Source organism: Capsaspora owczarzaki, assembly GCF_000151315.2.
Source record: "Capsaspora owczarzaki ATCC 30864 unplaced genomic scaffold supercont2.6, whole genome shotgun sequence".
NCBI classification, from domain to species: domain Eukaryota; class Filasterea; order Ministeriida; family Capsasporidae; genus Capsaspora; species Capsaspora owczarzaki.
In genome coordinates, this window is record NW_011887297.1 from 1,167,970 (window position 1) to 1,186,862 (window position 18,893).

At 55.2% G+C, this 18,893-nt stretch overlaps 6 protein-coding genes across 7 annotated transcripts; 4 read left to right on the plus strand and 2 right to left on the minus strand.

Annotated features, from left to right (window-relative positions):
• Positions 1–18: 18 nt before the first annotated feature.
• CAOG_04342 (hypothetical protein) lies at positions 19–4,637 on the plus strand. The gene is made up of 5 exons (XM_004348120.2): positions 19–973; positions 1,155–2,457; positions 2,556–2,738; positions 2,835–4,332; positions 4,431–4,637. Exons 1-5 carry the CDS (start codon positions 96–98, stop codon positions 4,529–4,531), a joined length of 3,963 nt encoding a protein of 1,320 aa, XP_004348170.1. The 5' UTR covers positions 19–95; the 3' UTR covers positions 4,532–4,637.
• On the minus strand, positions 4,561–6,233 carry CAOG_04343 (hypothetical protein). Its single transcript, XM_004348121.2, has 4 exons — positions 5,898–6,233; positions 5,501–5,667; positions 4,858–5,414; positions 4,561–4,749 (listed from the first exon to the last, which is right to left on the minus strand). The coding sequence occupies exons 1-4, from the start codon at positions 6,206–6,208 to the stop codon at positions 4,669–4,671; spliced, it is 1,116 nt and encodes a 371-aa protein (XP_004348171.1). The 5' UTR covers positions 6,209–6,233; the 3' UTR covers positions 4,561–4,668.
• Positions 6,234–6,770: 537 nt separating this feature from the next.
• Positions 6,771–10,598, plus strand: CAOG_04344 (hypothetical protein). The gene is made up of 3 exons (XM_004348122.2): positions 6,771–7,059; positions 7,139–7,313; positions 7,417–10,598. The coding sequence occupies exons 1-3, from the start codon at positions 6,811–6,813 to the stop codon at positions 10,476–10,478; spliced, it is 3,486 nt and encodes a 1,161-aa protein (XP_004348172.1). The 5' UTR covers positions 6,771–6,810; the 3' UTR covers positions 10,479–10,598.
• Positions 10,599–10,816: 218 nt separating this feature from the next.
• On the plus strand, positions 10,817–14,364 carry CAOG_04345 (the record flags this gene model as incomplete). 2 transcript variants are annotated; one of them, XM_004348123.2, is made up of 4 exons in its annotated part: positions 10,817–10,881; positions 11,097–11,334; positions 11,582–11,765; positions 11,867–14,364. In XM_004348123.2, exons 2-4 carry the CDS (start codon positions 11,098–11,100, stop codon positions 14,179–14,181), a joined length of 2,736 nt encoding a protein of 911 aa, XP_004348173.1. In that variant the 5' UTR covers positions 10,817–10,881; position 11,097. The 2 variants fall into 2 exon arrangements, with proteins under 2 accessions (XP_004348173.1, XP_011270374.1); XM_011272072.1 differs by lacking the exon at positions 10,817–10,881 and adding an exon at positions 10,950–10,971 and having other exon boundaries at positions 11,867–14,181.
• Positions 14,362–17,253, minus strand: CAOG_04346 (hypothetical protein). Its single transcript, XM_004348124.2, has 5 exons — positions 17,056–17,253; positions 16,071–16,234; positions 15,836–15,983; positions 15,326–15,738; positions 14,362–15,185 (listed from the first exon to the last, which is right to left on the minus strand). Exons 1-5 carry the CDS (start codon positions 17,209–17,211, stop codon positions 14,537–14,539), a joined length of 1,530 nt encoding a protein of 509 aa, XP_004348174.1. The 5' UTR covers positions 17,212–17,253; the 3' UTR covers positions 14,362–14,536.
• A 231-nt stretch (positions 17,254–17,484) lies between these two features.
• CAOG_04347 (hypothetical protein) lies at positions 17,485–18,891 on the plus strand (the record flags this gene model as incomplete). The annotated part of the gene is made up of 6 exons (XM_004348125.2): positions 17,485–17,595; positions 17,690–17,824; positions 17,979–18,028; positions 18,133–18,501; positions 18,610–18,795; positions 18,876–18,891. 6 exons carry the CDS (start codon positions 17,485–17,487, stop codon positions 18,889–18,891), a joined length of 867 nt encoding a protein of 288 aa, XP_004348175.2.
• Positions 18,892–18,893: the final 2 nt, after the last annotated feature.

The following is an 18,893-nucleotide window of genomic DNA, read 5'->3' on the forward strand; positions in this document are numbered from 1 at the left end:
TTTTTTTTTTTTTTTCCACTCTTTTTCTTTCCCCGTTTTTCGTTTTTCCCCCCGTTTTTGTTCTTTCTAAGTTTATCGTTGTGTTTTCTGAGTTGATGTCGCTGCGATCGCGCGCATCGTCGTCTGCGGCTTCACGCGCAGCAGCAACAGCAGCAACAGCAGAGTCGACTGATGCTGCCACAGCCGACGCCACCACCACCACAGCGACAACCAAAGACACTGCTGCTACTGCTGCTGCACCACGTCGCGGGCGTCGTCCGACCCGAAAAGCGGCCAACTCGGACTCGGACTTGGACAGCAAAGCCAAAGCAGCCAGCAAAGCCGAGAGCGGCGGCAGCGACGATGACGATGGCGATGATGAAGATGAAGATGGCGATGATGATGACGACGACGATGATGATGATGAGAATGGCGATGATGATGGCGAGGACGGCACGGGCGACGAGGACGGCTCGAGCGGCGAGGACGAGGACGAGGACGAGGACGACGACTCGGCTGTGAGCGAGTTTGAAGACCACCCGCGCCCCAAGCGCACTGCAGCTGCAAGCACTGCAGCGTCACTGAAGAGCAGCAGTGGCGCCGCAGCGACGGAAGCTCAGCCAGCAGCAGAGCCAGTCAAGAAGCGACGCGGGCGCCCACCTGGCCGACGCTCGCTCGCAGCAGCCGCAGCAGCCGCAGCCGCAGCAGCAGCAGCAGCAGCAGCCACAGGCACAAGCCCAGGAACAAGATCAGGAGGGGCGTCGGGGTCGGACGTCCGCACGCCCGGGTCGGCTGGCCCGCGCGGTGGAGCGCGATCAAGCAAGCCAATCCCGACGACCAAGAAGGGCCGCAGCGGGACCAACACGGCTGCAGGGGCCATTGCTGCAGCGAGTGCGTCTGGATTCAATCTCGATGTCAACGCCAAGCTCAGAGTCCGAGGCGTCGTGCTGACCCGAGGAAGCCATCTTGAAGCAATGGACTCCTGGGGCAACTGGTGAGAGCCAAGCCGGAAAACCAAACCCATTACCATTACAGTTCTGCCAACCACCGAGAGAGAGAAAAGCGCAGACAGGAGGCGGGGGCGGGGGGGGGGCCGAAAGCGATAGGCCGAGGTTTTCTGTTTTCGGTTTCTTGTTTGCTCACTTTCAAAAAACCCCAACCCACATCTTCCACAGGTACGAGGCCATTGTTCGTGGCGTCGACGAGTCAGACAGCTCCGTCTGGGTGCACTTTTTGCGATGGAGCGACAAGTACGACGAGTGGATTAACGTGTCGTCAAAGGACTGGCGACCACTGGCGCGCGCCCCGACCATCGTGAAGCGGAAGAAGAAGCCGAAGCGCCAGCGTTGGACCACAGTAGTGGTTCCCGCGAAAGGCGACGACAACGAAAAGTCGACGACGGCAGCAGAGCAGCGTGAAGCCAGCGCTTCATCGTCAGCTCCGCCGGTTGCCGCGGAAGACGCCTCCGCCTCATCTTCTTCTTCTAATAAGGGCCAGTCGGCCATGCAGACCTCGTCCAGCCAAGCTGCATCGTCCGCGGATGAGGCAGAACAGCCGCTAGGCGAGGCCAGCCGGCCCTCGCGGCGCAGCTCGCACAGCCGGACGCAATCGCCAACCACAGCAGCAGCAGCCAGCAGCAACTCTAGTTCCACCGACTCAAATGCAGGCAATGGGCGACGAAGGAGTGGCGCAGTCACCCCGACGTTGCTTTCTTCCGAGTCACCAACCCCGGTGCAGCACCAACAAGACAGCATCGCGCAGGCCAAAACACCAACACCCGGTCGCTCGGCCTCCGCGTCAGCCTCCGCGGCCACTTCCCCAGCGGCTGTCGCCGTTCGCATGTCCCTTCCCGACTCTATCAGTCAAGCGCTTTGCACGCCGATTACGCCAAAATCAGTCCAAGAGATTCACTCGGCCATCTCGCCCGCGGACAAAGCGCACACTGGCAGCAACGACGCCGCGGGGCCGAGCGTTGTCCCAGCGACATCCGTCTCTGGAGGCGAACTGGATGCGCTCACACGACTCGGTCGTCTGGGCGTCAAGCTGCAAGACAGTCAAATCGCCGGTGTCAAGACGCTTGCTCCCGGTGCAGGTCTGAAATCCAACGCTTTGCAAGACCAGAAGGTCTATCTTTGCCCGTTTGCTGATTGTGGCAAAGAATTCCGCAAGCCGGCCATGCTCGAGACGCACATCAAGCACTATCACGCCGCCAGCGACCCAGTGACTGGTCCGTCCGATGATCAGGATGCTGACCTGCGCAAAAAGCGTCCCAACGAAGACACCGGTGCCGGGAATGACAGCAGCAGCTTTGACGCAGAGTCGGTCACAGACAACGAAATGTCACCCGTCTCAAAGCGGCCGCGACTCAACTCATCCGATGACACGTCCCTTCCAGAATTCTTTTCTGCCCACCAGCGAGTCATGGCTCGATGGCTCGATCGCAAGCTCTACCCCGCGACTATCCGACAGGTCATGGAGGTAACAGCGCCTGTTGGTTAGCTTTTGGCTCGTTGTGCAATGATTCTCATTGTGGAGGGTTTTTTTTTTTTGACTTCGTTCCAAAATTTTTCTTGCAGGGTGGCTCGTGTGACATCTTGTTCGACGATGGCTTCAATAAGCTCGCCTCTCCCAGCAGCATGCGGCACATGACACCAGCGGAATCGAGCCGCTACCCTGATCCTGCTGCGCCTGCACCCGCGGCTCCAGTCGCACCTCGCCAGCGACGAGGTCCAATCCCGCGAAAACGGACTTTGGATCAGGTATGTGTCCTGAAAGCAATTTCTACTGTGACAGAAGCCTTGTATCAACTTGCAAACTCAATCATGTCTTATTCATTTCTCTTCTCCAACGCCCAGGCCGATCTCGATGACGGCGAAGGTGTCATCGACATTGCCACTCTTCCTGCGTATCAACGAAGACTGCTGATGCAAGACGATGACGACGACGACGACGACTATCATCCGACCTCAAACCCCGAGCCTTCGACCCGGAAACATGCCCCGCCCCCGCCGCCACCACCACCTTCTTCGCATCCGCAGCCGCAGTCGCAGTCGCAGCCGCGGCCCGAGGCACGACCTGACCCACGCCCGGCGACGATGCCGGCATCTGTTGTTGCGGCTGTGTTATCGGCGATCGCCAACAAGCAAAAGGAGAAGGCGAAGGAGATGGAGAAGGACGGAGCTACGACGTTTGCGACCTCGGCATCCTCAGCGCCGGCGACACCAGCTGCTCATGGCTCTACAGTCGGCGCGTCGCCACAATCTGCGCCCCCATTGATTGGCTTGCCGCGAGGATCTGACAGTGCGCTCCACAGCCCAGGCAGTGTTGCTCGCGCACCAGTGCGCACAAACTCGGGGAGCCGCAGCCAACGGGAGACCACTGGCGAGCCGTCGTGGCTTGAGAATGGCCTCCCTGCTCTGTCTGACGCGGAGCCGTCGTCCTTGCCCAATTCGGGCGAAGGCTCATCGGTTGAGGACATTCGCGCCCGGTTGATTGCGCTCCAACAGCTGCAACACCAGCAGCCGCTGACCAGCCCTTCCGCACATTCCCGTCAGCCGTCGCGAAAAGCCGACCCGCCGGAAGTCGTCCAGTTTATTCAATCCCTCGTGCCCACTGGCGCACCTCGCGATGCGGGGACGGAGGATCTCGTCCTCTGCGCGTGCTCGCAGTCCATTGACGCCGGCCCGATGATCCAGTGCGAGCGCTGCAACACGTGGCAGCACTCAGACTGCCTGAACATTGAGATTGACAATCTGGATTACTATCTGTGCTTCCGCTGCGCGCCCGAGCGATTTGTCTTCAACTCTGGCGCGGGGAAGCCTGCAGAGCCGTTTGCGCCAATTCCGACGGCATTGAGCGGGCTTGTGCCACGCCCAGTGATGGCGCCTCGCATGTTCACTGTCCGATCTGGGCAGTATTGCGATCTGTCGCGAATCGGATTGGTGTTGGCGTCGACATCTGCTGCCCTCGCCACCGTGACCTCTGCGGTCCAGACAGCCGAAGTGCGAACCGATGGACAGCAGCCACAGCAGGCTGGTACCGAACCTTCAGGCGCGATGGTGGCTGACGCTGCCGATCGACCGCTCGACACGTCGATCTCTGCCGCCACTGCACTCGCGGCCGACGAAGCTGAGGTTGCAGAGAAACCCATGACTGTTGACGAGTCGACTGACTCTGCGCAGCCAATGGAAATCGACGCGGCGAATGCAGGAGCCGTGGCTGCTCCGCCAGCGCAGGATCCTTCTGTGAGCGAGCCGCTCATCTCGATTGAGCACTTGCTGCTCTTGCGCCAGGTCGAGCGCGAGCAAAAAGCGGCGCGTGCGCATCTTGCACGACTAGAAAAGGAAATTAAGAGTAAGTTACAGAAGAGGAGGTGGACTGCCGAGGTCCGTTTGATGTTCGAGAGCCAGTGCTAACGGCGGTCGTCCATTTTTTTTTTTTTTTTTGTGCAGATACTCGCGGTCTAACAATCAAGATGGAGCCCACCTCAACCGTGACCCACTTGTACAAGGCCTATGTTCAAGCGGGACACCTCGTGACCACTCCTGACTGATTCGATGAACTTCGCTTTGCGCGTGATGATTCGTTTTGAAGTGTTTGTGCTTTGTCGATTTTGATTGATACTGTTTCTCCACTCGATGGAGCCAAATGACGTCCGAGACACGCGCAGCAATGACACATCATGTTCAACTATTGCGAGGCAGCGGCACTTGGTTGCTTGGGCTTTTGCGAGTTGTTTGGACGGGGCTTGGGAACGAGGTAGTTTGGTTTCTGCAAGCACACACAAACAACAATGGTTCAACGGCAATGAGCGCACCTTCGTTTCTCTTTCAACAATGGCCTTGTCAACAAGCGAGGCGAGCAATCAACAACACTCACAAGCTCTGGAGGACGGTTGTCTTTGCGAATGTTTTTTTGCCGGGAACGGTACTTTTTAGGTTTGATCTCTGTTACAGTGCCGTCCGGGTTGACCACAGTGCGAGGTTTGGGAGCCTGGCGGCGCTTTTGCGCTTGCTTGGCAGCCTGCACTTGAGACTCGCCGTCGAGAGCCTCGGTGGACATTTTGCCAGAAAAGTGACCAACATTTGCGTTCTGCCAGGTATCATCCATCGGAGTTGGCACCGACTTTGCCGCTTTGGAGGGAGTGTCGTCCCAGTTTGAGGCAAAGTCTGAGGCGTCCGCATCGGCCGGGAATTGCTCATTGGCATCGTTGCCAGATTCTGCGTCCTCCGTGTCCAAGCGCGGCTTGACGCGACGGTCTTGCTGGTGCTTGACGTCGGACGTCTTGTTGGGCTTTGATGCAGCGGTCGCGGGCGTTGCTGCTGCTGGCTTGGCTTTGGCGCTTTTAGCCTTACCGATGGAAGCGGTTTTGCTTTCCGAGGCATCCTCTTCCTCATCATCATCGTTCGCAGGTCGCTTGGTTCCCTTCCGACCAGCTGCAGGCCACCAAGCAAGTTGACAACGTCGGTGTGAGAATGTGTACAACCGCATGCCAGCAAACGTCAAACCAAAGCCTACTAACCAAATTGGGTGCTCGATGGCGCCGGGCCAATGTCTGCTCGAGATGTGCCTGCCGATGGCTTGACATTCAAGATGCGGCGGGCCAAGCGCGTGTTGAGTTGAGCGTTCGCAGCGGCTTTGGCAGCGGCTTCCGGGTCAATCTGTTCGGCCACGGCGCCAAGGCCGAGTCTGAAGTGGATTCGATTCAATGTGTCAGCGGCGCGTGTTTTTTGTTTGTCAACCAATAAATCCAGAATGACGTTTTGATGATTTCGGGTTGTACAAAGGATCGTGATGGTTGGTTGCGGATCCGAGGGATGTGATCAGCGGGATGGATTGGGATGAGGGCACACATGGCACACAAAGTGTGAGTTACGAGCAAGGTCAAAGCATGTTCGAGTCTCTCGTCTCTCGCTTACCGTGCAGGGCGAGGCGCAGACTGGTTGTTGCTAGAGCCGCCATTCACTTTGGCAGCAGCAGACGAGGCAGAGGAGGCAGAGAAGGCAGAGGAGGCAGGAGTGCTGGCTGGCTTGGTCTTGCCCTGTTGCTTGGACTTGGCACCGTCCTTTGCATCAGCAGCAGCAGCAGCAGTAGAAGCAGCAGCTGAGGTTGTAGCCGCAACTGGGGGCAGCGGCGCATCGGGCTCGGGCGACAGCCACTGAGACACACGCGCACGGGCCGACTGAACAACCACAGGCGCGTTCACGCTTGGCTTCACTGTGGCAGGCATTGCAAAAACAAAACGAGAGTGGCTCTGTCTTCCCATCTCCGTTCACGAGGATTGCTTGCTTGAACAGGGGTCGGCCAGTTTGATTTTGTGGTGCTCAATACATGTATCATCATCGTCGTTCAAAAGATGGCGATGCGAAATCGACTAAAACCAAAACCCAAGAATACAAGCTGAATGAGTTTGACAAGCTTCGGCACGCTTTCCCCCTTCTGTCCAGCGCTTCCTCCATCCCTCTCTTCATCCGATGATATACCCAACGCCCACACCGAGGCAGACGCCCGACAGCCTTCGACTCGTACAGGCGCTCTGTTGCAGTTCTGCACAAGGATCGAGTTTTGTTTTCGTGTTTGTTATTGTAAACAAATCCCAGCGTTGTTCTTTTGCGCCATGCGAAAGTCGACCTTCCTAAAGCAGCGCGCTTTTGGTGACGTTTGATGGGTGTGGCTCTTTGTTTTGAACATCACACGTCGATAAGCTATGGCGTTTCCATGCTTCCGCGTTCTCCTCGCTTTAAATTCGAATCGCTTGCCAAGTTAGGAATGGCAGTCTACATTTTTGACCCCTTTAACCCCTCACTTTCTGTGTCCTTTTCTTTGTTACGCATGCGCGCTCTTCTCTTGCTGCTGCTGGCTAGTTGCTTGTTGGCCGTTGCGTCAGCGCAGACGCTGGTGCTGCCAGCCTTCACCTCCAACTCTCGTATTTCGACCGAGCTCGACCTCCCAGACGAGCAACAGACCATTTTCATTCGCGAGCGCACCGTGACTTACAACTATGACTTGAGCCCAAACCCAATGACGCTGGTCAGCGTTCTGAGTGCCAGCACGAGCATTAAAGCCCTGATCCAAAGCAATGTAAGTGCTGGAAGTACGGAGTGTGGAGGTTGTACACCTATGGGGCGCTCAACTTACCTCATGTTACTGCTCCGGATAGACTGAATTTACCATGTACTCGAGCGCCTCGGGATGCTCTACGCTCGGCCCAGACCCGATTGCCTACATTCCTCTGGACTCGGCCTTCCCCGGCTTCACGGGCCCGAAGCGCAAGTACTACTTTGGTTTGCGCGACCTCTTCGCCAACAACGACTTTAGCACTGCAGTCTTTGATAGTACGTGCAACTTTTGATTGCGGAAAGCCTGCTGATGATGTGATGCAGATGTACCAACCACGCCCGTCTGTGCCTTTTTTCTTCTCTCTTGTTGGTTCTGTAGGTCCACAAAACTTCCGAGGCATCAATTGCAACATGTTCAAGGTGTCCAACATTCAGAAGGCCGGATCGTCCTATGACGCTTTCATTTACGTGCCTGTGGACCCTTGGATCTGGTATGCCAGCGCCCCGGGCGCATGGATTGCTGCTGTTCACTTTGTGGGAGTCATCTGCCCCGATGTGGCTGTTCCGTGTTCCGTCAGCGATGCTGGACTCGTTCCTTTCCAGCAGTGGTACAACTACTTCTTCCCCATCCAAGACACTGCCGACACTGATACGTCTCTCGATCTCGGGCTGCTGGCGTCGTGCCCCTTGTTCACATCCTGCGGTTGTCCCGACCCTGTCGTCCCGACGGTGCCGTATCCCGTGTTTGCTCCGACCGTCACCGCCGAAGTTCTTGTTACCAACTATGGGCTGCAGCAATCCAACTTGACGTACGAAGGCTGGGACTTTGTGAGTCCGACGCCCATGAACGGGTTGCCTGCGGAAAACAGCTGGGTGGTCAAGTCCAACGCAGGATTCTTTGACCAGAGCATTTATGCCGTCGCCTTCACGCGCAATCTGATCTTTGAGCTGGATTCGACCTACCTGTGCAAGCTCACCGATATTAGCGACAAGTCTGTGGCCCTGCTCAATCCCAAGCCGGACAACTTGTTCCAGCTGCCTCCTGCCATCATGGACTCGATCTACAGCCAGATCTTGCTGTCCAGCGACCCTATCGTTATCCACGGCTTGATTGACTTTTACATTATTGCCAATCAGCTGACCTTGACCTACAACGGGCAGCACGTCGTGCGTGGCATCAAGTGCCACTCCTGGTTTGCCTGGTTTGACACGCCCGTGTTGCAGAACAAGGTTGTTCCCACTCATCGCTACATTCTGACCATGGACTTTGCCATCGACGAGTGGGACTTTACCGAAAGCAGCGTTCAGCTCCAGTCGACCCCCGTTCGCTTCCAGTTGATTGACCTGCCGACAGCGCTGCCGACGTTTGATATCTCCATTCTGTGGGAGGACGACTGCTACGAAAAGGCCACGAAGGCCGGCTTGATTGCCAACTACTGGATCTACGACATCTTCTCCATCACTGGTGGGTTTTACCCTGTGTGCACAGACGTGGTGTACGACATGTGCAAGGCCATCGCGCCACCTGTCAAGCCAGAGTGCCCGACCTGCCCATGCCCAGTTTGCCCAACGTATCCCACCTACCCGAACTACCCCGACGTGCCCCCTCCGATCAAGCCAGAGTTTGAGTGCTACATTAACGTGCACGACCAGGTCTCGGGCTACCAAAAGTTCTGCAAGACGACCTACTCGAAGATTGTGCAGTCCTGCACCATTACCGTGTACCAGACAACCACCATCAACACCGTGGTCGTCATCAAGGGCAATGGCGAGTGCAACTGCAAAGGCAGCTACGAGCACTACAAGCCAGAGTCGCCGTGCGTCGCAGCCAAGCTGCCGAGTTATCTCGATCCGTTCGAGCCAGACTACAAATCGAGCAGCGTCAACCGGCGCGAGACCTTGCAGGCGCAGCAGAGCGACCTGATTTTCAACTCGACCAGCGATCCTTCCGTTGAGGACTTGACCCAGGACATTGTTCTCATGTTTGGCCGCCTCGATCTCGTGAATGCATCCTTCATCGACAACCGCACAGTCGCTGGCGTTGTGACCCAGTACTGGTTGGGCTACGTGTCGACCACCAATCTTTGGTTTGGCTTCTACTTTATCGTCACAACCGGCAACGCAACGACCAACACGAGCTACACTCCCTTCCGCCTTGAAGTGTTCCAGTTTACCACTTGTTCCCAGAACAGCGCGAACGGCACGGGCCAATGCTCTACCAGCGGCTTCCTGTCGGGGAACGGCAATCGCAACTACACCATCTTCCGCACGTACGATTTCATCCATGTCACTCCTCCGGCGCAAGCGCTCCAAGCGCAAGACTTCAACCTGCCGTGCGTGTCTCCCAATCCATCTTATCCAGGCGTTCGCAGCTCCAGCTACGCTCCCACTCCGTCCTACTCTTCGTACTCGTCCTCGACGTACAGTTACAATTCGAGCCGCACGGCGACGCCGACTTACAACACCTCGTACAGTTACAACACGAGTCGCACGGCAACGCCAACGTACAACACTTCGTACAGTTACAACACGAGCCGCACTGCAACGCCGACTTACAATACCTCGTACAGTTACAACACGAGCCGCACTGCAACGCCGACTTACAATACTTCGTACAGCTACAACACGAGCCGCACGGCAACGCCAACGTATAACACTTCTTACAGCTACAACACGAGCCGCACTGCAACGCCGACTTACAACTCGACCTACAGCTACAACACGAGCCGCACTGCAACACCAACGTACAACACTTCTTACAGTTACAACACGAGCCGCACCGCGACGCCAACGTACAATACCTCGTACAGCTACAACACGAGCCGAACAGCGACACCGACTTACAACACCTCATACAGTTACAACACGAGTCGCACTGCAACGCCAACGTACAATGCAACTTCCCGGTACAACACGAGCCGCACAGCGACGCCAACTCACAACTCGACCTACAGCTACAACACGAGCCGCACAGCGACGCCGACTTACAATGCAACTTCCAGGTACAATACGAGCCGCACCGCGACACCAAGTTCGTCGCGCAACATTTCGTCCACAGTGTCTCGCTCGTCTTCCGTCCAGTCGTCAAGCCTGTCTTCCTCTCGCACTCCTGTTGTTTCCAGTTCGTCATCCGCTTACTCCAGCAATACTCCCATTCCGACAGAGCCGCCTAGGTCGAGTCACTTTGTTGAAGAGCCCGTGCTGAGCCCAACCGACAGCGTCGAAAACCGTCGCCGCGCGCTACGTGATGAAGAGCCGTGGAAAGAGCAAGCAGAGCAACACAGCGAAGGCAACAATCCGTCAGCCGTGATCCTGTCGGTGGCCTGCGTTGCGCTGCTTGCTGTCGCTGCTGGCACCATGTTCCGCGCAGTTCGTCGCCGCATGCGCCATGTCCGCTTTGCTGCGCTGCGCACAACCCTGAATGCAGTGGCAACCGTATAAATCGCCACTTGAGAATTGCATCTGTCCGCTTTGTGACGTTGTGTTTGTGAATTGCATGTCATCCAATGTACAGCAGATTGAGCATGGATCTTGCAGCGATCGCCGATTTGTTTTGCCTCAGCCACATTGCATAGAGCGAGATTTGTGAACATCACCACGTGCGCTAGTGGCGAATGTTTCGTCATGGATGCTGTGATTCGCCATTTTTTCTTTATGAGGGCATACGCGATGGCGCAGCGCACAACAACAACAAACATAAACGCCACGAGAAACAACGCCGCTCCCCATCGCGTTTTTAAGCCCTTCGGTCCGCTTTCGGACGGCTCATTCCACAATGTAATGATTAAGTTCTAGCCCATTCGGGGCTGCTTGACGGCTATCTGTGCATGCGATTGATTTGTTGGTTTGTGTGTGGTTTCTTATGTGTTTGTGTTTCCGGTTGCAAGCCCTTCCTCCCGCCCGGCTTGAGCATGAGAGTTTCCTCCTCCCAACGGCATGCCTCTCCCTTTGTGTTTCAAAATCTCGCTCGAGGGGGAGGGGCGTGGTTGTGCGCAGCAGTACACCAGGAACAAACACCCTTCGCTCACAACGGTTTTTGTTTTGTTTTGTTCGGAGCAGAATGCGTGCTACGATTGTCGTGCTCGCTGCGTGCTTGGTGCTGGCGTCTGCCCAGACGCTCCAGTTGCCCGATTTCTCACAAAATGAGCGCATTTCCACCGAGCTCGATGCCAATCAGCAATCCATCTTCATGGAAGAACACACAATTCCGACCAACTTTGACGGCACCGATTCGCCCATGACTCTTGTTCGCGCTGTCGGTCCCGACAATGGCCTCAAAGCCCTGATTCAATCCAAGGTACAGTTTTGCTGTTTCGCCCCATGTGCGTTGTGTTTTCGAGTTGGCGAATGTGGGGGGCACCTCGGGGGCGTGCATTGTTTTGGAAAACAACGCACAGTTCCTACTTTTGTTTTTTTTTTTGTGTTTTCACATCGCTCTTGCTTTTTTTTTTTTTTTTTTTGTATTTTTTATTTTACTTTGACTTTCGGGTTGTTGCTGTTGGTTGCAACATGCTCAACTACAACTGCTTCGAACCCATCCATAGGACAAGCTGACCATGCTCTCGGCGACCCAAGGCTGCCAGGTGCTCGAGTCGACCGAGGACCAGCCTGTGGCGTTCATTCCAGACGCCGCAGCCTTTGCCGACTACACCGGCCCCAAGCGTCAGTTCTTCTTTGGCTACCGCGATCTCGTGAACAACCACGACTTGAGCTCTGCCGAGTTCAATGGTGAGTGGCTGTGCGGCGCTGTCATGGCACGAATTCGACAATGTTGGTGCTCGTTGTTTGTTGGTCTCAACTCTGAAAATCCGCGTGCCTTGGTTGCTCAGAAACCCGAATCTTCCGCGGCATCTCGTGCAACGTCTTCACGGTCGCCAACATCCAGAAGGCGGGCGTTGCCTACGACGCAACCATCTACGCTCCGGACAGCGACTGGACTTGGTTTAACAGCGACAACTCGGACAAGTGGCTTGCTGCGGTCGAGCTGAACGGCATTCTGTGCGCGAGCCGAAACGAGACGTGCGACTTTGACAGCGCCAATGCCACCGCCGACTCGACCACGTTCACGCAGTGGTACAACTTTTTCTTCCCGCTCACTGACACTGGGGTCACCAACCCGTCGCTCGACCTTGGTCTGCTTGCCTTCTGCCCGCTGGACTCTTCGAGCGACAGCTCGTCGGTTGCCGCACCCGTCTTCCCCGAGACCGCCAACGCCCAGGTGCTTGTCACCAAGGTCGGCTCCACCGAGTCTGTTTTGACCTGGGAGGCGTGGAAGTTTGTCACCGAGACGACCGAGACATCGAGCTTCAACCTGACCGAGAACGGCTGGATTGTCAAGACCAACGCTGGCTTTGCCGACCAGTCCATCTTTGCCGTGGCCTTCTCGCGCAACCTGACCTTCACCATTGACCCTTCGTACGGCTGCAACGAGACCGACTCGTCCGACACGTCGATTGAGCTGGTGAACGAGAAGACGGACAACGTGTTTGGCCTGCCCGAGGCGCTCACCAGCTCCAACTATGCCAAGCGTCTGCTCAGCTCGTCCCCGCTCACCATCCACGGTCTGATTGATCTGTACCTGATTGGCAACCAGCTCAACCTCACGTACAATGGCCAGCGCCTCGTTCGCGACATTGCCTGCAACTCGTGGTTTGCCTCGTTTGATGTTCCCGTGGTTGAGACTGCATCGCCGCCCTCTAACGACACCGAGCCCTCGTCGGCAGTTGTCCAGCCTTCTGCTTCTGCGGAGCCAGAGCAACCAATCGCTACTCCCACGATCAAGGCTCGTCAGTACTTGCTCATCATGGACTTTGCCATCGCCGATTGGACCTTTACATCCAGCAATGTGGCTGTTGACTCGCCGCCCGTGCGCTTCCAGCTGCTCGAGATGAGCACGGACAGCAGCGGCGATTCGTCCTCGACTGGCGCCTTCAACTGGAACTCGGATGAAATCAATGATGCCACCACGTCGGGTCTGATCGTCAACAACTGGATCTTCGACATCTTCTCGATCAGCGGCGACGTTGTTGGCTCCGAATTGGCCCTGCCAGAGTTTGCCAAATGCAAGGCCGTTCTTTCGTCTTCATCAGCCTCCTCGAACACGACCGTGTACCCCGAGCTGGCGCCCTCGTTCATCTCGTTCATTTCCATGATTGACACTGTGACCCCCGCCGCCTCGTTGATTCAGACGTGGTATGACGATGATTCGGACGCTCTTCGCTTTTCGTTCTACGACAACCTCGAGCTCAGTGTCGCCAAGATCATCTGGGGCACATCAAACCAGCTCAACACGCTCGAGCCCAGCCAGGGCAACTCGGCCGATGTGTGCAACTCGGAGGACTTGCCCGCGTCTCTCAACCCTTTCCTCACGCCTGACCAGGTGGCCAACCAAACAAGCACTGTCGAGTTCTCGGCGGGCAACGACCTCACTCCTGACGAAATGCTCCAGGAATTGGTGCTGCCCTTCGGCCGTCTTGACCTCGTCAACGCATCGCTTGTCGGCGAGCGCACCCTGTTTGGCCGAACCTCTCAGTACTGGCTCGGGTATGATGAAGCATCGAATCTTTGGTTTGGATTCTACTTCTTGCAGTCCAACACTGGCGACGACGCGCCCGTCTACGTTCCCGTTCGCCTGGAGGTTTCCCAGCTTGCACTCTGCGACTCTGGTGCTGGCGGCGGCTTGTGCTCTGACAACGGCATCCTTCCCACCTCGGACAAGCGCTCATACACTGTGCACCGCTACTACGACTTTTTCGGCCTCTCAACGACAGCCCTCATTCCCAACGCCGTGTTCCGTCCACTGGAGTGTGGTGGCAGCAACGCTTCGTCGGCCATCGTCAGTGCTTCCGCATCTGTTGCCCCCGCCAGCTCTTCTGCTGTTGTCGAGCCCAGCGGATCGCCAGTTGAATCTGAACCTGTGGACGAGCCGCCGATTGACGCGCGTCGTCGTGACGTTATGAACAATCTCGTTGCTCAAGCAAGCCGCACCTCTGGCCGCCCGAGCCATGGATTTGGCATGGGCGCCGTCGCTGGAATCGCAGTCTCGACCCTCCTTGTCGGCACGGTCATTGGTGGTGCGATTGTCCTGACTTATCGTCGCCGCCGTGAAACGTACTCTCCGATGTATGCGGTGTCACTCTCGTAATTTCTGATGCAGTGCAGTGCCGTTCTCTTTGTCCTTTGCCATCTCGTTCTTTGGCAGCAGGGGATTTGTGTAAATGGGAGTAGCGTTTCGTGACCGCGCAGTTCCTTTCCGCGCTCTGTCGCTTGCTGATGCGTGCTCTGTTGTAAAGTAAAATCAAAACATTTCCCGTGACTTGCAGTCCTTTGTTTTTTTTCATGAAATAACCGTTTTATGAAGGAATATCAAATCAAAACACATACGCGAGCACACGCGACAGAAAGCACAAAACAAAAGCAAACGCGAGCAGGAGCAGACATCAAGTCGGCAGAGTGAGATGCCAACAAAATCAAGCAAGCAACACGCACAGCGGAGCAGACTACTCCCAGGTTTGTCCTTTGCCTAGGAGAGCCGAGTCTTCCCCTTGGTTGACATTGTATGCAGAAAGGTCAAGGCCAGAACGACGCTCTCGAACGAGGAGTGCGACGAGAACGATGCAGACAAGAAGCATGATCGAGCCAAGTGCAATGCCGCTCCAGTGAACAGCGGTCGAGGCGATAAGCGGCGTGTACACTTGGTCTTTGAACTGGCCGGCAAGATCGGCCGTGATGCAAACACTCTCGTTGCCGTAAAAGATGGGGAGCATCGCGTACGGGGTTTTGCCCGTGCGGAAAATGTAGGGGTCGTTGCGAATCTCCATGTTCAGCTGCAGACGCTTGGCTGCCTGCATCAGCGCGCCCGTGATTGGCTCAATGTCAAGGTTGGTGTCGTGCCACTCGCGGACGGGGTGCAAACCGAGGACATTGGTTCGGTAAATTTCATCGCCGTCCAAAAAGTGCGGCTTGGAAGCAAAGACAGGAGCACCCGCCGCCGTGCTCATGTTCAACACACCAGATGGGCCAAAGTCGTAGAAGGCGGCGTTGTCGGGGTTGACTGTAGAATTTGCGAGCAGCATCGGGTCGATGGTGAAGCGCTTGAGTCGGATTCCCTCCACACTCACGTCTGAGTGGTAGAGAAGGTATGCAGAGCTATGGGTGGCAGGATGCGAAAGAAGAAGATGAAGCAGGAGTGAGTGAGTGTGTGAGAGAGAAGACTCGAGTGTCATCGTGGAGGTAAAGAGGAACAACATAAGCAAAACAGAACTCTGTCAAAGCTCATCAGCGCATACCGGTAAATAGAGTCGACGAAAACGGCTGCAATGAAATCATCTTGCACGTCTGGGGCAAACTGCGACGCGTCCGTGCCGTTGATCATGTTGGCATACTTGGAGCCCCAGTAGGGAAGCTCAGTGAAGCCATCCCACTGAATGTACCGGACCACCTGGTTGATGTCTTCCTTGCCAGTGAGAATCTTCGAGTCAAACTGCCAGTCGGGAGCAGAGTCGTTCTGCTGCAAAGCGATGATGGGGTCGATGGTGTTGTCCACCAAGTGCAAGGCGGACATCAGGGGATCCTTGTAGCCCCAGAGAATTTCGCGGACGGGACGAGTCATAAAGTACTTTTCCTTCGGGAAGGCCTGGAGAAGACCGTCGATGGCCATCTTCACGGCCAGGCCCTTGGTGTAGAGCAAGCCCACAAGACCCTGCAGAGCGACAAAATCAGACACGGTGAGTGTTGAGACAGAGGGGCAATCAGCAGTCTTCCAGACAAACGTAGCCAAAGGAGCAGAGCAGACGTACGCAAAGGCCAAAGTTGATTGTCGTGATTTGATCGTCTTCCGTGTTCGTGCCCGACATTTCCTGGTTGAAAATGTACGTTTGATGTTGGCGGTAGGTCAAGACGGTCTGATTGGCGTTCCACGTCACGTTGACCTTGATGCGCAGTTCACTTTGAATGATTGGATATTGGAGAGAGCAAGTGAGTACAGAGGCCTGAGCCACACGAAGCTATCGTCAAGTCAAAGGGATTTCTTACTTGTAGACATAGGGACCCATTTCGCGCACAAACGGCGGAGAGCCGTGGTCAAAGACTTCTTCGGGATTTTCCACGTTGAACATGAAGAAGGTCATGTAGATTGGAATGGAAGGGTTTTGCCATTGGTCGTAGAGCGCCGACGAGGTGCTTGTGAGCATGACGGACTGTGTGTCGCATCCAAAAATTCAAAGTTAGACTACATGCTCACAGTTTTTGGATGATCATCAACATCCGCTCCACACATTTTGAATGTTAGATTCGACATGGTGGTGGTGGTGGTGGGTGACCGATCATCATCTGACCCTGAGATTGTTGTTTTGGTTTTGTGTTTTCAGTGTATGTTTGAGCATTGCAAAAGCCGGTCTCTCTCTCTTTTCAAGCACTACGAAATTGCCGTCCCTTTGACCCTTGAGGTCAATACTAGTGACATGCCGACGCCGAGCCGACAGCGGGGTGGACCGGCATATGGCTCCCGGCAGCACCACGGTTTTGCTAATGTGCAAGCCACACTTTGTCCGTCTCTCTCTCTCTCTCTCTCTCAGCGCTCAGCTCTCAGCTCTCAATGCAAGCAACTAAACAAACTCTCCTTCTTGTTGTTCACATGAATGCAATGATTGATTGAAACGAGACGGACGACCAAACACAAAACCCGCCATCAAAAAAGCGACCGGACAAACTGAGGCAATGATCGGCTATTTGAATAAAAAAGAATCAACCGAAAGTTAAAAAAAAAAATAAAATAAAATAAAAATACAAAGAGCGAAAGAGGAGCAGCCACCGAAGCGAGCGACAGAGCGAGTGCAGCGGATGGACGACGATGAGAGTGAGAAGTGAAGGGACGGGAAGGGAAGGGAAGCGGAAGGGAGGGGAGAGAGAGGTGGAAGGGGATTGGAGCAGCAGCTGTCAGCCAGTCACAAGCCCCACTTCACTTCGACCACTTCGACCACTTCGACCACCACTGCTACAAGTACGACGGAAAACTCACGTCTTTGACTTCCATCTTGACAAGCCAGTTGACGGCAGGGTCGATGGCAATGCCGACAGCGAGGAGAAGAGCGCCAAGCGCGCCCATCCAGATGGCGAGCCGCTTGCGAGTGCACACGCAGCAGCGACGACTTGAACCAGCCGCAGGAGCGCCCATGATTATTATGATAGAGACAAGTAAAAGAAAAAGAAAAAAAAATATAGAGTGGATGATAGGAACAATTCAAAAGAAACGGCCATTCAAGAGCAGCGAGACAAGAATCAATCCACTGTGAGCAGCTGCTGTGGATTGACATTGGCTCACTCACTCACTCAGCCACAATTGACAACCCACGGTCATGATCCTGAATTTTACAGTTGCATTTTTTGCAGGCTTTGTCTGAGAATTCCGAGCAACTGAGACAAGCCAGTCTTCTGTGTGCTGTTTTGGATGGCGTTTCACGAATCGACGCAGCACTCGTTCTGGCTGTTCTCGAGCCAAGACGACCTCGCGCGGTTGCGAAGCAGCATCAACCAAGAGGCAGTCGACCGCTTGACACGGGTAACGTCGATGCGGGACGAGACTGTCGAGATCGAGCCTGACAAAACTCACACGCGCTGCTGCTGCTGGATCACCGCACCACTCCGATCGACAGATCCATGCGACACACGGCACAAACGACGATGGCAAGTACCTCACAAGCGAGGACGAGCAGCTGTACCTGGCATTCTATCTGCAGCAGCTTGCTGAGGCCGTCGTCCCGGCGTTTCCGTTTCCACTGGCAGTCAAGGTAGTTTGATCGTCGTGTTGTTGTGTTGTGTGATTGGGCGTATTGTTAGGTGTGCTGCAGCAATGCTCGCGCAGCACGAGTGGCACGCAATGTGCCGCGGTGATGATGCGCTTCTCACTCGTGTTGTTGATTCGCTGCAATCGCATACTTGAAGCGATTCTATCTCACAACGTCTGTGATGGACTATCATCCCAAGCACATCATGTAAGCCTTTCATCCTTCATCCATCGTTGGGATTTTAAGCCTCTGCAGTCCAAGGGTCTCCCTCAGTTTCCTCACAAAATGTTCACACATGTCTTGCTCGACAGCTTGACTTGCTTCTATATGGCTTGCAAGACCGAGGAAATCAACATTGATCTAAGCGCATTTGTGACCAACCTTGAGCTCAGCGAAAGCGATTCCGCACTAATTCTGCAGCTCGAAATCATTCTGGTGCAGCGGCTACACTTTCATCTCGTCGTATTTCATCCCATGCGCTCGCTGCGTGGTTTTTTCTACGACGTCCGAGCGCGAGGCGCCGTTTCCCAAACAGCAGAGCTGGAGGCTGCGTACCGCGATGCCAAGGCGTTGATTGACCAGAGTTTCATGACAGACGCGTGTTTCCTCGCTCCGCCATCGCAACTCGCGTTGGCCGCACTTTGCATCGCCTGTGCCAACCACGGCATTGATCTTACAAGGTGAGGTGGTTGGAGTGTGGCAGTGCGACTTTGAGTTGCACTCGGATACTGACTTTTTTTTTTTTGTTTCTCTTTTCTGTTTGCTTGCCCCTAAACCCGCCCTGGCAGTTACATTTCTGCCAACCTACAGGCTGCCGATAAACCCGAGCAGACTACTCAGCTGACAGAGTCGCTGGAGCGAGCAAAAACCTTGATTCAGATGAAAGCGACCGAGATTGACTCTAGCAAGCTCAAACGTGTGGACAAGAAGTTGAAAAAGTGCCGCAATCCCGAGCTGGATCCTGATTCTCCCGTGTATGTTCCACCCGTGTCTTAAAGTTGATTGTCTGCTTGGAGGCTGGCGAGGACTCATTTTTTTGATCCCAACTCGACAGATATGCAAAGGTGTAAAC

Coding starts and splice junctions, on each gene's coding strand:
- CAOG_04346 (XM_004348124.2), bottom strand. CDS start 17,211: ATGGGCGCTCCTGCGGCTGGTTCAAGTCGTCGCTGCTGCGTGTGCACT. Junction 16,235..17,055: donor TCAAGATGGAAGTCAAAGAC/GTGAGTTTTCCG, acceptor TGCGACACACAG/TCCGTCATGCTCACAAGCAC. Junction 15,984..16,070: donor ATGGGTCCCTATGTCTACAA/GTAAGAAATCCC, acceptor AATCATTCAAAG/TGAACTGCGCATCAAGGTCA.
- CAOG_04342 (XM_004348120.2), top strand. CDS start 96: ATGTCGCTGCGATCGCGCGCATCGTCGTCTGCGGCTTCACGCGCAGCA. Junction 974..1,154: donor ATGGACTCCTGGGGCAACTG/GTGAGAGCCAAG, acceptor CATCTTCCACAG/GTACGAGGCCATTGTTCGTG. Junction 2,739..2,834: donor GAAAACGGACTTTGGATCAG/GTATGTGTCCTG, acceptor TCCAACGCCCAG/GCCGATCTCGATGACGGCGA.
- CAOG_04344 (XM_004348122.2), top strand. CDS start 6,811: ATGCGCGCTCTTCTCTTGCTGCTGCTGGCTAGTTGCTTGTTGGCCGTT. Junction 7,060..7,138: donor AAGCCCTGATCCAAAGCAAT/GTAAGTGCTGGA, acceptor TGCTCCGGATAG/ACTGAATTTACCATGTACTC. Junction 7,314..7,416: donor TAGCACTGCAGTCTTTGATA/GTACGTGCAACT, acceptor TTGGTTCTGTAG/GTCCACAAAACTTCCGAGGC.
- CAOG_04343 (XM_004348121.2), bottom strand. CDS start 6,208: ATGCCTGCCACAGTGAAGCCAAGCGTGAACGCGCCTGTGGTTGTTCAG. Junction 5,668..5,897: donor TCTGCGCCTCGCCCTGCACG/GTAAGCGAGAGA, acceptor AATCCACTTCAG/ACTCGGCCTTGGCGCCGTGG. Junction 4,750..4,857: donor ACAACCGTCCTCCAGAGCTT/GTGAGTGTTGTT, acceptor GTGTGCTTGCAG/AAACCAAACTACCTCGTTCC.